At 41.6% G+C, this 17518-nt stretch overlaps 1 protein-coding gene across 1 annotated transcript in view; it reads right to left on the reverse strand.

Annotated features, from left to right (window-relative positions):
* The window catches only part of BIRC6 (baculoviral IAP repeat containing 6), a 330062-nt gene that overhangs the window by 252373 nt on the left and 60171 nt on the right, over positions 1-17518 (reverse strand). The window contains 7 exon segments of the mRNA XM_024194786.2: positions 3746-3843; positions 4186-4317; positions 4428-4589; positions 5061-5191; positions 11888-12066; positions 12371-12502; positions 15762-15893. Coding sequence (XP_024050554.2) covers positions 3746-3843; positions 4186-4317; positions 4428-4589; positions 5061-5191; positions 11888-12066; positions 12371-12502; positions 15762-15893 — 966 coding nt within the window.

Raw genomic sequence — 17518 nt, forward strand, 5'->3', positions numbered from 1 at the left:
TTAAGTTATTGGAAAATCAAATGCTAGATTTTGTTTTTTGGAAGGTTTCATGAAACTTTATGTATATTACATTAACCTAATTCCATGCAATCCAATGCATTTTTCCTACATTAGCAATCCTGATACCTCTATTTTCGAATGTCTGTTACCTCAGCAACTAGAAAAGTAACTCATGTCATACAGCTTGGCAACTGTATGAAAAAAGCAAAGGAAAATCTAAATCAGTTAACACATGATGAAGACTGACATTTTTATCTTATATACTTGGATACAAGTAACCTTTAAGGCTTTGATTTTGTTACAAATAGTTACAGTTACTGCAGTAATTCTACTTTGCCACTTAAGATATCTGGCTAAAAAGCAAAAATTCTAACACATGCTTTATTTGCTAGTTATGTAATTTTAACGAAATTAGTGTTAGATAGACAGGAGCAGCTAACAGGGGAGTTTCGTGAGTGACTTCTCCAGGTGAAGGAGGAGGTTACGTGACCCTTGGGGTAAGTTTGTTGTCTGTTGTGTGTGTGTTTGTGTTTGTTGTGGTGTGCTTGCTCCTAGACTGAAATATACCATGTGGTCTGTTTGGGGGACCGTGTGCGGACCGTGTGGGTGCTGAGCCTAGCGGCCTGCTAGGCAAGGCTGAGAGCTTCTTAACGAGACTTTGATCCCTAAGCCCTTTAGCACCCATCAACCCTTAACTAGGGGGCGGGGCTACTCAGGAAGACCAAGGCTTTAAAAAGCCCGCTCCTAAGCAACCAAAGAAGCTAGCGAACAAGAACGGCTAACAGGAGTTTTGCGGGGGGAGTTGTGAGGGGGCTGGGTGGTGTTACATATACTTAACACTCCTGAAACTTAAGCTTAAAAACCTCCCCTGATAAAAACAAAGCAACAACAAAGGAACCAGCTGCAGGAGCAAAAAGAGAATGTAGGCAGTAGTCCAGCAACAGAGTGGGGGCTACCCAGTTTATTGCACCCAATGCAGCATGTATGATTACCTGCCTATGGGCAGGTGGCGTATGTGTGCATTCGGTGCAAGGAGCAGCACCAAAAGTAAAATCCCTGCAAGCTGCATGGAAACTCTTTAAAGACACCATAATAGGAGGCTCAACTTAAATGTATACCCCAAATTAAAAAACATAGTAAGAGCCACTGTGGCTAAAAAACAAAGTAAAAGTAGTGGTGAGGCAAAAAGGCATTCTTTAAAAAGTGGAAGTTAAATCCTAGTGAGGAAAATAGAAAGAAGCGTAAACTCTGGCAAATGAAGTGTAAAAATATAATTAGGAAGGCCAAAAAAGAATTTGAAGTACAGCTAGCCAAAGACTCAAAAAGTAATAGCAAAAACAAATTTAAGTACATCAAAAGCAGGAAGCCTGCTAAACAACCAGTGGGGACCACTGGACGATAGAGATGCTAAAGGAGCACTCAAGGACAGTAAGGCCATTGCGGAGAAACTATATGAATTTTTTGCATCAGTCTTCATGGTTGAGGATGAGAGGGATATTCCCAAACCTGAGCATTCTTTTTAGGTGACAAATCTGAGGAACTGTCCCAGATTGAAGTGTCATTAGAGGAGGTTTTGGAACAAATTGATAAACTAAACAGTAATAACTCACCAGGACCAGATGGTATTCACCCAAGACTTCTAAAGGAACTCAAATGTGAAACTGAAGGACTACTAACTGTAGTCTGTAACCTATCATTTAAATCAGCTTCTGTACCAAGTGACTGGAGGATAGCTAATGGGATGCCAATTTTTAAAAAGGGCTCAAGAGGTGACCCAGGCTATTATAGGCTGGTAAGCCTGACTTCAGTACCAGACAAACTGGTTGAAACTATAGTAAAGAACAAAATTGTCAAACACGTAGATGAACATAAATTGTTGGGGAATAGTCAACATGGTTTTTGTAAAGGGAAATCATGCCCCACCAATCTACTAGAATTCTTTGAGGGGGGTCAACAAGCATATGGAAAAGGGGGATCCAGTGGGTATAGTGTATTTAGACTTTCAGAAAGTCTTTGATGAGGTCCCTCACCAAAGGCTCTTAAGCAAAGTATGGGATAAGAGGGAAGGTTCTCTCGTGTATTGGTAACTGATTAAAACAAAGGGTAGAAATAAATGGTCAGTTTACAGAATGGAAAGACATAAATAGTGGTGTCCCCCAGGGGTCTGTTCTGGGCCCAGTCCTATTTAACATTCATAAATGATCTGGAGAAAGAGGTAAACAGTGAGGTGGCAAAATTTGCAGATGATACAAAACTACTCAAGATAGTTAAGACCCAGGCAGACTGAGAAGAGCTACAAAATGATCTCTCAAAACTGGGTGACTGGGCAACTAAATGGCAGATGAAATTCAATGTTGATAAATGCAAAGTAATGCACATTGGAAAACATAATCCTAACTATACATATAAAATGATGGGGTCTAAATTAGCTGTTACCTCTCAAGAAAGAGATCTTGGAGTCATTGTGGATAGTTCTCTGAAAACATCCACTCAATGTGCAGCAGCAGTCAAAAAAGCAAGCAGAATGTTGGGACTCATTAAAGAAAGGGATTGATAAGAAGACAGAAAATATCATATTGCCTTTATATAAATCCATGGTACACCCACAACTTGAATACTGCGTGGAGATGTGGTCGCCCCATCTCAAAAAAAGATATATTGGACTTGGAAAAGGTTCAGAAAAGGGAAACAAAAATGATTAGGGGTATGGAACAGCTGCCGTATGAGGAGAGATTAATAAGACTGGGACTTTTCAGCTTGGAAAAGAGACGACTAAGGAGGGGCTAGCGGGGGGGATATGATAGAGGCCTATAAAATCATGACTGGTGTGGAGAAAGTAAAGTATTATTTACTCCTTCTCATAACACAAGAACAAGGGGCCACCAAATGAAATTAATAGGCAGCAGGTTTAAAACAAATAAAAGGAAGTATTTATTCACACAATGCACAGTCAACCTGTAGAACTCCTTGACAGAGGATGTTGTGAAGGCCAAGACTATAACAGGGTTCACAAAAGCACTAGATAAATTAATGGAGGATAGGTCCATGAATGGCTATTAGCCAGGATGGGCAGGGACGGTGTCCCTAGCCTCTGTTTGCCAGAAGCTAGGAATGGGGGACAGGGGATGGATCACTTGATTACCTGTTCTGTTCATCCCCTCAAGGGTACCTGGCATTGGCCACTGTTGAAAGACAGGATACTGGGCTAGGTGGACCTTTGGTCTGACCCAGCATGGACGTTCTTACATTTTTATACTTTGCTTACAGCTTTTTTGCTTGTAATTAAATGAGTGTCACTAAAATTAATTTTACAGTGACAAGGGGAGCCTGTTGACCCATGAACCTATCAAAGAGTGCAAGCTACTTGTCACTGGATGTAGGATTGGTTCTCAGACTGTGGTAACTGTACTCTTATGTGCTGTCTAATTAACTAGTTATCTAAATAAATCCAATCAAGCTAAATGATCCTGAGGTCTCTCTACTTATTAAATCAAACCCTTGTTGGTAACACTAGACATTCTGCTTTAGAAAACAACATTATAAAAATCAGGTCTCTAAACTAATTTAAACAGAAGAGGCACGCTTTTGAAATGGAACATTAATAAATGGGTATTTCACAGACTTGGCAAAAAGCAATTCATACTAATCAAATAGAACTTGTTCTTCTATCAAACAGAAGTGAGGGAAAACATATCTAATATAGGTATGCAATATGCCTATGACAGCAAAGATATTTTATACATACCACCAGTTGCAGCAGCAGGTAGAAAAGATATATTGTCAAGCAAAGCCTTCAGAAGAACAGATCCAAACCCCTGCTGACTTGGGTCACATTTGCCATTACTAGCAAAAAAACAAATGCTCTATGAAAGTTCATATTTCATTCTTCTTGTAATCCCTAAGCATTATGATACCATTGCATCAAATATTCTAAGGAGTTTGTTGTAAACGTTTTTCCATCGGGGAAACTAAAATTAGTTGAGAGAGGCTCTCACTTCCCTCCTAAACATATTTGAGCATATGTATTCCCAGGTGAATGGCTAGTATATTAACTTAACTTTTCTAACTCCCACCGTATCAAATTATTTTGCACATTTAACTACAAGGAATAACAAAAACAAGTAAACTTTAAATAGAATTAGCCTCAGAACATGTATTACACAAACTTAAAAATAAATCACCAACCTTATGCATAGTGCTAGAAATCGTGCACATTTGTGGGCTATGCTCCGCCCTGCTTCAAAGAAGCACACACGTATTATATCAGAAAGACATTTACGTGTTTTAGAAAGTAGGCTCTCATTTCCATCCTTTGAGCTGAAAAAGAAAAAAAAAATAGTACTTTGGAGAATTATATAAGCTTTTATATTTAGGAAATTTGATATTGAAGAGTAACTACATGCAGTTAATTGAAATATCTCTTCTACCTGCCAGGTCCATTTGATTGCACTCCTGCCAGCCAACACAAGGTATCTAACACAAGGCTTTGAGCATGTTCTGTGGTCAGACCATCATCTGTCTTTTTGCAAAGTGTGTTAAGAAGTTTTTCATGGAACTCTGAAAACTGTAACATGGCACAGCGTTGAACTCTAAAGAAGAAGAGATTAGTAACAAAAAAAAAGTTGAACTGTTCAAGTAAAACTGATACTTAGTGCTAAGTTTTGTTTAAAAACTAGGCAACCTATAAGCTAAGAATGGGGAAAGATTTTTCCTCAAAAAGTGAAGTCTGATTCATTTCAATGCTCTAGTTTACAGCAGTGCAACACAAATCCCTGCTAGCTACATTTGCATTTGAAGGCCAGAAAAATTTCTCACTACCAGAATATGTCTAATCATACACATTTATGGCATTCTTTAAGTGAAAACAATATTTTGATATCCCATTGCAGTTCACATAGTATGAAGATTTAAGATCCATATATGACCATTTTACATTTTTAAATCATTTTCCTGTCAATTAAATTTAGCAACAAATACCAACTTTCAGATTATGAAATGTCATAAATAATGAAGTTAAAAACCTAAACATGTAAATAAAACATGTTTACAGAGAGACTAACCTTTCCTTTGAAACAGAAGTTTTTTTAAATCTTCGAATAGTTACAGAGACCTCTTGAAGTAAGTCACACCCTCGCAGATTGTCTGATTTTCTTGAAGAATTGCTGGCTTCAATTTTATTGGATGACTTTTCCTGACAGGTCAGAAAGAAAAAAAAAAAAAATCATTGGTTTCAAGAGTTACAGCACTCATGATTCCTTCATTTATGCATCTTGTTCAGATGAAAGTGCTGTGTAATTTAAAATCAGAAATATTTATTACTTGTTAATGGTACCATGTAGACATTGAGCGTATTCTGGTTTTTTTTGAAGCTAAAAACTAAGCTAAACAAGTTTCATTTGTGCCCTAAAGATCCCCAGACTCAAGGTGTGACAGACTATAAAGAGGAATAAATTCCAAAAGTAAAAAACCCCACTTGAAAAAGCCCTGCTGGTGATCATGGAATGTTTCAGCTTGGGAACCAAAAGAAGATTTCTAGCTTATTTTAACTGCTTTGTTGGGGTAAAAGTTGAGGGGTAATTTCAGGTAGTTTATTTACTGATGGCCATCCATGTAATTGGCACTAAGACTGACAATGGTTCGCCCCCACCCAAAAAATCTTAGCTAGACAACAGTTCAGACAGATGGAATACTTCAAGAACAAAATATGAGAAGCTGGTCAGATCTCAGAGCAATTTTATTATATATTATAGGTGGAGCTGATAGCCTTGCTATTATTAAATCTGCCTGAAACTTCCCATTGTGAGCGGCGAAGAGCAGAGGCTAACAGAGGGAGTTTGCCTGGGAGCTGTCCGAGAGGAGGTACGCTAAGTGCTGCATTAGGGGGGCTGTGTTGGTGGGCCTTGAGTGGGCCTGACTGGTATATAAGGGCAGTCAACAGCGAACCAGCTGAGCGGCGAACAGCAGAGGCTAACAGAGGGCGTTTGCCTGGGAGTTCGCCTGGAGAGAGCTCACTGAGGCTTTCATCTGCAGGTTTCTCTGAGTAGTTCCTGCAACAGCCAAGGAAGCTCTTAAGAGGACAGGGATATGGAAGGTGAGCGATCAGCTGTTGTAACCTGCACAGGTTGTGCCATGTTTGTCTTTCTTCCACAGGACAGAAGCAACTTTGTCTGTACAAAGTGCAAGCTGGTCTCCATATTGGAAGAGAAGGTTCGAGGGCTGGAGAAACGAGTATCAACACTGCGTTGCATAAGGGAAAATGAAGATTTCCTGGACAGACGTCAGGAGACGCTTCTACGGCCACAATGTTCTGAAGATTCAGAGCAGGCACAGCAGGGACAGAAGGATTGTGAAGAGGTTTGGCAGCATGTGACCTCCAGAAGGAGAAAGAGGAGCGTCCATGCACCAGCAATGGAGATACAGGTGAGCAATCGTTTCCATGTTCTCTCCACAGGTACTAATGCGGAGAGTGGACTAGATGACCCATCTGAGGGAAGGGAGCAGAAGGAGACTCCACCGATTGGAAGGCAAAAGATGCACTGTCCTAGGGATGGGGGTTCCACGACCACCACTCCCAAGAGGAGGAGGAGGGTGGTGGTGGTCGGGGACTCCCTCCTCAGGGGGACTGAGTCATCTATCTGCCGCCCCGACCGGGAAAACCGAGAGGTCTGCTGCTTGCCAGGAGCTAGGATACACGATGTGACGGAGAGACTGCCAAGACTCATCAAGCCCTCGGATCGCTACCCCTTCCTGCTTCTCCACGTGGGCACCAATGATACTGCCAAGAATGACCTTGAGCGGATCACTGCAGACTATGTGGCTCTGGGAAGAAGGATAAAGGAGTTTGAGGCGCAAGTGGTGTTCTCGTCCATCCTCCCTGTGCAAGGAAAAGGCCTGGGTAGAGACCGTCGAATCGTGGAAGTCAATGAATGGCTACGCAGGTGGTGTCGGAGAGAAGGCTTTGGATTCTTCGACCATGGGATGGTGTCCCAAGAAGGAGGAGTGCTAGGCAGAGATGGGCTCCACCTAACGAAGAGAGGGAAGAGCATCTTCGCCAGCAGGCTGGCTAACCTAGTGAGGAGGGCTTTAAACTAGGTTCACCGGGGGAAGGAGACCAAAGCCCTGAGGTAAGTGGGGAAATGGGATCCTGGGAGGAAGCACAAGCAGGAGAGCGCAAGAGGGGAGGACTCCTGTCTCATGCTGAGAAAGAGGGACGATCGATGAGTTATCTTAAGTGCCTATACACAAATGCAAGAAGCATGGGAAACAAGCAGGGAGAACTGGAAGTCCTGGCACAGTCAGGGAACTATGATGTGATTGGAATAACAGACTTGGTAGGATAACTCACATGACTGGAGTACTGTCATGGATGGATATAAACTGTTCAGGAAGGACAGGCAGGGCAGAAAAGGTGGGGGAGTTGCGTTGTATGTAAGAGAGGAGTATGACTGCTCAGACATCCGGTATGAAACTGCAGAAAAACCTGAGAGTCTCTGGATAAAGTTGAGAAGTGTGAGCAACAAGGGTGATGTCGTGGTTGGAGTTTGCTATAGACCACCAGACCAGGTGGATGAGGCTCTCTTCTGGCAACTAGCAGAAGTTGCTAGATCGCAGGCCCTGGTTCTCATGGGAGACTTTAATCACCCTGATATCTGCTGGGAGAGCAATACAGCGGTGCACAGACAATCCAGGAAGTTTTTGGAAAGTGTAGGGGACAATTTCCTGGTGCAAGTGCTGGAGGAACCAACTAGGGGCAGAGCTTTTCTTGACCTGCTGCTCACAAACAGGGAAGAATTAGTAGGGGAAGCAAAAGTGGATGGGAACCTGGGAGGCAATGACCATGAGATGGTCGAGTTCAGGATCCTGACAGAAGGAAGAAAGGAGAGCAGCAGAATACGGACCCTGGACTTCAGAAAAGCAGACTTTGACTCCCTCAGGGAACAGATGGGCAGGATCCCCTGGGAGAATAACATGAAGGGCAAAGGGGTCCAGGAGAGCTGGCTGTATTTTAAAGAATCCTTATTGCGGTTGCAGGAACAAACCATCCCAATGTGTAGAAAGAATAGTAAATATGGCAGGCAACCAGCTTGGCTAAACAGTGAAATCCTTGCTGATCTTAAACGCAAAAAAGAAGCTTACAAGAAGTGGAAGATTGGACAAATGACCAGGGAGGAGTATAAAACTATTGCTCAGGCATGCAGGAATGAAATCAGGAAGGCCAAATCACACTTGGAGTTGCAGCTAGCAAGAGATGTTAAGAGTAACAAGAAGGGTTTCTTCAGGAATGTTAGCAACAAGAAGAAAGTCAAGGAAAGTGTGGGCCCCTTACTGAATGAGGGAGGCAACCTAGTGACCAAGGATGTGGAAAAAGCTAATGTACTCAATGCTTTTTTTGCCTCTGTCTTCACGAACAAGGTCAGCTCCCAGACTGCTGCACTGGGCAGCACAATATGGGGAGAAGGTGACCAGCCCTATGTGGAGAAAGAAGTGGTTCGGGACTATTTAGAAAAACTGGACGTGCACAAGTCCATGGGGCTGGATGCGCTGCATCCGAGGGTGCTAAAGGAGTTGGCGGATGAGATTGCAGAGCCATTAGCCATTATTTTTGAAAACTCATGGCGATCGGGGGAGGTCCCGGATGACTGGAAAAAGGCTAATGTAGTGCCCATCTTTAAAAAAGGGAAGAAGGAGGATCCGGGGAACTACAGGCCAGTCAGCCTCACCTCAGTCCCTGGAAAAATCATGGAACAGGTCCTTAAGGAATCAATTATGAAACACTTAGAGGAGAGGAAAGTGATGAGGAACAGTCAGCATGGATTCACCAAGGGGAAGTCGTGCCTGACTAACCTAATTGCCTTCTATGATGAGATAACTGGCTCTGTGGATGAGGGGAAAGCAGTGGATGTGTTATTCCTTGACTTTAGCAAAGCTTTTGATACGGTCTCCCACAGTATTCTTGCCGCCAAGTTAAAGAAGTATGGGCTGGATGAATGGACTGTAAGGTGGATAGAAAGCTGGCTAGATCGTCGGGCTCAACGGGTAGTGATCAATGGCTCCATGTCTAGTTGGCAGTCGGTTTCAAGCGGAGTGCCCCAAGGGTCGGTTTTGTTTAATATCTTTATTAATGATCTGGAAGATGGTGTGGACTGCACTCTCAGCAAGTTTGCAGATGACACTAAACTAGGAGGCGTGGTAGATACACTAGAGGGTAGAGATCGGATACAGAGGGACCTAGACAAATTAGAGGATTGGGCCAAAAAAAACCTGATGAGGTTCAACAAGGATAAGTGCACAGTCCTGCACTAGGACAGAAGAATCCCATGCACTGCTACAGACTAGGGACCGAATGGCTAGGTAGCAGTTCTGCAGAAAAGGACCTAGGGGTCACAGTGGACGAGAAGCTGGATATGAGTCAACAGTGTGCTCTTGTTGCCAAGAAGGCTAACGGCATTTTGGGCTGTATAAGTAGGGGCATTGCCAGCAGATCGAGGAACGTGATCGTTCCCCTTTATTCGACATTGGTGAGGCCTCATCTGGAATACTGTGTCCAGTTTTGGGCCCCACACTACAAGAAGGATGGAAAAATTGGAAAGAGTCCAGCGGAGGGCAACAAAAATGATTAGGGGTCTGGAGCACATGACTTATGAGGAGAGGCTGAGGGAACTGGGATTGTTTAGTCTCCAGAAGAGAAGAATGAGGGGGGATTTGATAGCAGCCTTCAACTACCTGAAGGGGGGTTCCAAAGAGGATGGAGCTCGGCTGTTCTCAGTGGTGGCAGATGACAGAACAAGGAGCAATGGTCTCAAGTTGCAGTGGGGGAGGTCCAGGTTGGATATTAGGAAACACTATTTCACTAGGAGGGTGGTGAAGCACTGGAATGCGTTACCTAGGGAGGTGGTGGAGTCTCCTTCCTTGGAGGTTTTTAAGGCCCGGCTTGACAAAGCCCTGGCTGGGATGATTTAGTTGGGAATTGGTCCTGCTTTGAGCAGGGGGTTGGACTAGATGACCTCTTGAGGTCCCTTCCAACCCTGATATTCTATGATTCTATGATACCATTGTCAACTGCTTATAACTGCCAAACTTCAACCATTTGTGTTGAAGTTTTCCATGTTAGGTGTGTGCTTCAGGGTGAGTTTTTTTGAAAAATTTAGCCAAGACTGTTCAGCTGTTTCCTGAGAATGAGATGAGGGAAGAATATGTTGTTTTTCCCCCTATGTTTAATTTTAGCATCCCCTTCTTTGTCAAGCTCTAGTGCCTTCATGCTTTGGAGCAGGGGCTTGAAATTTGTAAAGGAATGGCCTTCTGACTCTCGCTGTCTCTGTGAAAATCCCCGCTTCAGCCAAGGGCTAAGGCAGACTTTCCCTGCAAATGCAGCTCTGAACTTGGGCTGGCTGTGCCAGGTCTGGACACTTGAACTGACAGCATGCAGATCTGTCTCTACTGTGCTCTCCATGGCCTGGCAGCATGGACAATGAAGCTACCTAATTCAAACACAGAGGGAACAAGAGCCTGACCTGCAAAGGGGTAAAGGCAGAATAAGCTGGGACAAAAAGCCATGAGGAGAGGGAATGGACGCTGTGACAGGGAAAGGGGAGGAGGAAATTGGGACGGGACTGGGATTTGCAGTTAGGAGAGAAAGACTGGCTGACTGGGAACCAGGGAGAATGACTTTGACCTGCCAAATCTGGGATAAGGAGCAGAGGTTGGGGGGAGATACTGGCCAAGGAGCACATGGGAACCAGGAATGTGGGCAGGGTGGAGGAGAGACCGACAGATCAGTTAAGGAGTCATAGGGAGAGGAACTGGGACTATATGGGCAAGTAGACTGGGAAGAGAAACCCAAGAACTAGAAATTGGGGCTGGCTAGATGAGGAGCATGGAACTATGACAAGGCATCAGGGACAGGGAAGACAGGAACAAGCTAGAGGGTATGGAACAGAAAGGGGTGATGTTTAGAGGGGAATGGGCAGAAGAGTCTGTGCCCACTATAGAACACTCCCCTCCAAAGCTTGGAATTGGCTCCAAGATTCCTGAAACTCACCAGACCTCTGCTGTCAGCAAATCTGTGAAACCCACTGGCAAAGTGTCCTACCCCTCTCTAGTGCTGATCTAAATGAAGGATGACAACCTATCAGTTAGTCCATCAGTTCAAGAGGCAGAGGACTGTGTGGTGGATCTAAAGGTTCCTAGCCTGCTGATGACCCTTGTGAGTGTCAATATGGGTCAACACGATGAAATATTTTTTGCTTTTTTTTTTTAATCTAGGCAAATAAGGTTGTTTTAATATAGGATTTTTGTTTAAGGTTGCAAAGTCAAGTTAGGAAAATATAGTATGTGATCATGTAACTAAAGACTATCATAATGCAGGCACAAGGGAGCTCAAAAAAGGTTGTGCAGGCAACCTAAATTCTGGTGTTTCTTATATTTTTAGTGCTTGACTTTGTAGCCTTAATAACATTCTTTTAATGTAGGATTTTTTTTATATAAAAAAGTGTTGGGGTATGTATTTTTTTTTTTTTTTTTTAAACTCCACTGGATTATAGGTAGGCTTCAGCAAAGAAGGGATTTAAGGAGGTATACTGCTGGTGCACTTAGATACAGAGAGAGTTCTAAGAACAATGGGAGGCCTAGAAGACTTGAGTGAGAGAATGGATCTTTTACTGTTTAATAGTTATCATCACACCTCTTGCTAGAAAAACAAGACCCTAAACTACAGTTCTGGTAGGTATAAAACTTATATAGTTAATCAAAACTTCACTAGGATTTGTTTTAAGTCTCTTATGGTAACCGTATAAGAGACCTTTCATTTCCAAAATGGGAGTTTATACAACTGATTCTGAAGCTTTAATATACATAAAATATAGCTGCAACTATGTTAATTATTCAATACCTTGCCTGCTGCAACTTTGGCCAACAATGAAGCAAGGGAATTCCCTTTACTACTTTGAGGTTTTAGAGATGGCATCCTTACAACAGGGCGGATTCCACCATTACAAATTTCTTCTGTTCCTCTGTCATTCACTGCTTTAACATGGATTAAAAATGAACGGTACTTGCCCCCAGCCATACCTGGAAAAAACAAAAAGAGGAAAGAGCTTCTACATCGGTACTATATCAAATTGAAGAGATTTTAATTTGATGGCTAAAATTCACAACCACCTGAGTTAAGTATTTTTTCATAATTCAGTATAAATTCTAGGCATTAAAGAACAGGCATTTAAACATGGATTTATATGGTGTAAGTGGTCCATAATTAACGTGGTTTTATGGGGAATTAATCTGATAAATCCTAACCAAGATCGCTCGACTCAGAAGTATTGGGTATACTCTAGTAATGCACACTTTAGAGAGATAAGGTAATAAATTAATTTACCTTTAACAAGCTTTGGACTTGTTAATGTCAACATTCCAGCATGTCCTGACAGATCCAGTCCAGTAGCCAGCCATACTGGACCACATAGTATGTCTTCTTTATGATCCTCTAAAAATGGACACAACCGTAGACCTTAAAAAACACAACATGATTTAAGTAGCATGGATATGGCCTCATCAAATAAGGTTAGGTTACAAAATAAGTTATTCGTTTTCATAAATTAAATGGATATATATTAAACTTCAATTTAGACTGTAAGATACGTGAGCTGACACCTATTTAAGAAATAACTAAGCTATGTTCTAGTCAAATTATGTACTTTTAATTTTCAGAAAGTTCTCAAAAAAGTACAGTTTTCAGATATACTGTACATATAACACAGCTGATGCTCTGGAAAGAACATCAAAATTCTGCACAAGTTTATGGCCTGTAGAATGGTGAACTGATAGAGTGGTTTGAGCCACAACTATCACAGGTCCTAGTTTAAAAAAAAAAAAAAAAGCTCATGTTAGATTTCATTGGCAGCAGATGAAAATGTCAATTTAAATGAGGCAGATGGGATCACTCCAATGCAAATACTTAAGAGCCCTGCACAGATACCAAATTTATATCCCTGGATATCCGAGGAGCTGCAGGGCTCTACTGGGAATGGCAGCAGCAAAAGCAGCCGCAAGTCCATCTGCCGCTTGCAGGAGCCAGCGCTCTGCACAGGTAGCTCCTCTGGCATGGCTGAACTGCTCCCAGCCCCGCACACTGGGGTGGGCACCAGGCTCAGCAGCAGCTGTCCCTGGGCACGCTAGTCTGGGAGCATGCAAGCCACTGAGCCTGGTGCTCACCCCAGTGAGCGGGACTGGGGTCCGTTGAGTCATGCCGGAGTTACTGCCCATGCAGAACGCTGGCTCCTACAAGCGGCAGCCAGATGTGCGGCTGCTTTCGCTGCTGCTATTCCTGGTAGACCCTTGCAGCTACTCGGATATCCACTTTAGATCTGTGGATATCCACATCCGCGGATATAAATTTGGTATCTGCACAGGGCTCTAAAATACTAAAACCATGTTTGAAAGTTAGAGTCAGTCAACATCTGCATTGCAAATCCTCATTTTTCAGTTGTCATATTACAAATAAACTTTGGAAAAAAAGAATGGCAACAAAAGCGGATATTAGCAATGAAACAGAAGAGCTTCAGAGAAGACTGATGCAAGCATTTTTATACAATGAAGTTGAGAGACTGTCAATTCTTAGGGAAAAACCACATATTTGTAAGCATTTGTATAGCACCTCGCACAATAGGGCACTTTGCACCTTATTGGGACATTCAAGTGGGGTCTCAGTATAAATAACAACTGCAATTACTAAGTTTTTTACACATTTTACCACCACCTGAAGTGTAAAACTATTTTAAAAGAGGTAATCATATGTAATCTGAGTTGTATCCTAATTGCTGCTTCATATAAGAGTATAGAATATTTTATTTTTACCAGTTGAGGCTGAAAATACCAGTATCAGCCACAAGCAAGGCCATAAAAAACCCTTGATGTTTATTGAAACAATCAGATCAGAGGTGACAAGAATATTGCAATGGTACTTTCCATTCTTGTGAAATTATAAAAGTGAAACTGTGATGTACTTTTAAACATGAATCAGTCCTTATTACACCCAAATAATGGTTATATTAAATGCAGTCAGAGGTACATTTAAAGTATAAAGGACCAATTTATAACTAACTTAAAAAAAAAATCCTGTGTCACTTACCAACAATGTCCCAAAACTGATGCTTGAAAATCTTGACTGTAAAGTAGGGGCTTCCTCCCACTAACCCACCTTGCTGTCTGAGCTTACCTACTCTGTCTCAAACAAAACAGCAACTGGTGCTGTTCCAGCTCACTAACTCACAGCTTCTAGAGGCCTGCAGGCAGTAGCATACTAGCACAGATGGAATATCTCAGATGAGTTCTCAGAGGATCAAGAATTCTGTGTTGCCTAAAGCCACAGAAGACAATGTCTCAGGTTGAGAAGCATCCCCAGTTAGATTCACTCATATTCCCTACATTTCCCCCCCAGCCCATCTTCCTTGGCAAAGTGAGGAAATGAGACAAGAGTTAAGGAGGAGAGCACACCAGGCTTCCAATAAATGGCAGTGGGAGAAGAAAGTGAGGCAGCTGATGATATGGGTTGAGGGATTGGCAATAACAATTAGCATATTTGTAAACAAATGAGTGGGGATAGGAAGGAAAAATGAGGCAGGAGTATGTAGAGAACACAAAAAAGGCAAGGAAAACACAGAAAGTTAGAAACTGAAAACAGGCGGAAGACAGCAAGAAATAAGTAATGAATGAGAGGTGATTGAAAAATTGAAGCAGGACATCAGAATTCACACAGAAAATAGAATGATGGGCTGGGAGAAATAGCAAGGAGACAAGTACAGAGGTAAATATTTTCTCCCATCCTGATTTAATAAACAAACCTCAATTTTCAAAAGGACGGGACAGCAGGTAAAGGGAATGAGGGGTGGGTAGATGGATAAGGAGAGAATAGGACAAACTTCAGAATCTTTTTCTCTCCTTCCATGTACTGAAATTCTAATCTGCCCACCTCTGTGCCTGCCTCCTCCCCACCACCCACACCCTCCTTTCCAAAACTTTTCCCTTATCTCAAACACACCTTGCAATAGTATCCTGGTTTTCTCTTTGAAAACCTTGTCACCACATGAAGCAAAGAAAGAAGGAAAGTAAGACTTAGCTTGAAGGAGTAAGTGACAGAAGTTTGTTTTTTTTGACACTTATTCAGTCCCAACACTTACTTCTAGGCACTAGTCACCCCTACACAGATCTAATTTGATATCCTTCCAGACACTTTCTCTCACAAGTTTTGGGGGGAAAGCTGCTGTAATGAGCTAGATGAGGAAAGGATTGAGTGAGTTTGATAAGGCTGTAAAGTTAGTGTGACTAGCTAGGAATTTTTAACTGGATATTTTAAGTTTTGAAGGCATTGATGCTAAAACTAAGGAAAATAAGATATACAATGAAAAAAAGTCACTTTCCTTGAAAACTAACTAACTCAAGCAACACTTAAAACCATGTTGCAGTGGAAGACTTGACAGCTGCTAAAATGATCTATAGCATAATTTCTAAATTAAAATAAAATCTTGATTTAACAATACCAAAATCAAAGTCGCCACCAGTTAATTTTTGCTTTCAACAGAGAAGTATAGTCTCCACTGAAAGGAGCAACTGCCAAATGTACTGAATAGGGTTGACCAGCATAAACGTAAAGGATGTGCATTTTTTTTTAATTTTAATTACTTGAAAATATTTACATAGACGTTCCAATGTGATCTCTGAAGATTTTTCATATAATAGTTTCCGGAGGGAAATAACCATTTTAAACTCACATTGTGATTCCTCTACATCCATGTTCTGCATTTCTTCATTCAATTCAACCAGTGTTGGTTTTCCATTTCTTTCCATTTCAATACTATGAGCTGGAGATAAAGGAAAGGTGATCTGTCTATCTACTGCTGCTTCTGGAAAATAAAAAAATATTAGCAAGATTTGGTAAACATTGTGTAGTGTTAATGAAAACCAGAAACATTAACTTCTATAGCAGATTTAAGTTTTTGCTCAAAATTCACTGAAATCATCATCTCTACTAAAAAATCCTAAAGCTGCTGACAAACTCCCCTTAGTACTAAAATTAGAACAGAACAAATGATTTATTAAATGAAGTTAGTCTTCGTCCTCAATTTGTTTGTGAGCAGTTTATCAGTCTGAGTTTTATTTTTGACAAATAATTTCTACCAATAATAATTGCTCTCAAGCAATTATTTATGTTTGATATTGAAATTCAGAGCTGTGTTTGTTAGTTTGATTGGTATGTCTCTGTTCCCTGACTAAGTATAACTCTTAACAAATGGTTTCCATTGCAGATATTCCATTTCATAAAGTCACATTTTTATTCCTGCAAATATTCTGTACCATGAGCTTTTCACCAGTAAAAAAAAAAAAAAAAAAATTTCATAGAACACTAACACAAAAGAGTAACAACTGAATCTAATTCAATTTTTTATTTAAATAAACATTATTGTAACATTTAGTTATTTGCCCGGCTCTAGTTAAACCCTATTTAGCTCTCCAGTTTTACTATTTGTATAATGAATTAAAAAAAAAAAAAAAAAAAAAAAAACACACCACAGAAGACAGCCCACAAGTAATAAGACCTAAACTTGCTGGGATAAATGAGGGTGAATTATAAGGCCAAAGAGTAGCTTCATTTTCAGCCAGACCAGCAAATAGTGGGGTATTTTCCCCATCTCTGGATGAGGTCACCAAGACTGCTTCAGTATCTTATGACTAATACTTCATATCAAGTCTTAAAGAACACAGGTCAAACGTGGGAGCATTTGTTTCCCTCTGTCCTGTGTCCACAGGTAAGCTGTATGTTGAAATTCTTAGTCATATTGTACTCTTAGAGAATATACTTTCCCCACTGAGAGACTGCTACTCTGGAATACTGTTCCCTTGGATACAAAGCAGCTTTTCGGTGTTATTCTTAAAAAAAGAAAGAAAGAAAGAAAGAAAGAAAAGAAAAGAAAAGAAAAGAAAAAGACTCAGCAGTACTCCTTTATACCATTATTTAAAGCTATGGCATAAGGAGTGGAAGTTCTCTGAGAATGGCTCTGAATTTGTTTTTTCTTTTCTCTTAAATTCACAGTCATGCAACCTTTATTTCAATGGAATTCTAGTTGCTAGATATTTTTTTTTTCCCTCATAAGGCACTCAGATGCCCTATAGTCATGGACACCTGCAAACTGAATTTCTAATTATGACCTGGAAGAATTACCTCTCTTTTTTTTTTTTAATCCTTTGACTTAGAAAAGAAAATTTGTTGTAGACCTCAGAAGCACTGTCATTTATGTCTGACACCGCAACTTTCTTTTAATGCAGGGGTTGGCAACGTTTGGCACCTGGCTCGCCAGGGTAAGCACCCTGGCGGGCCGGGCCAGTTTATTTACCTGCTGACGCAGCAGGTTCGGCCGATCGCAGCAGCCCCCACTGGCCGCCGTTCGCCGTCCCGGGCCAATGGGGGCGGCGGGAAGCCAAAGCCAGCACATCCCTTGCCCGCGCTGCTTCCCGCCGCCCCAATTGGCCC

This window comes from Terrapene carolina, unplaced genomic scaffold, assembly GCF_002925995.2.
Source record: "Terrapene carolina triunguis isolate 2854851 unplaced genomic scaffold, T_m_triunguis-2.0 Scaffold85, whole genome shotgun sequence".
Taxonomy (NCBI): Eukaryota; Metazoa; Chordata; order Testudines; family Emydidae; genus Terrapene; species Terrapene triunguis.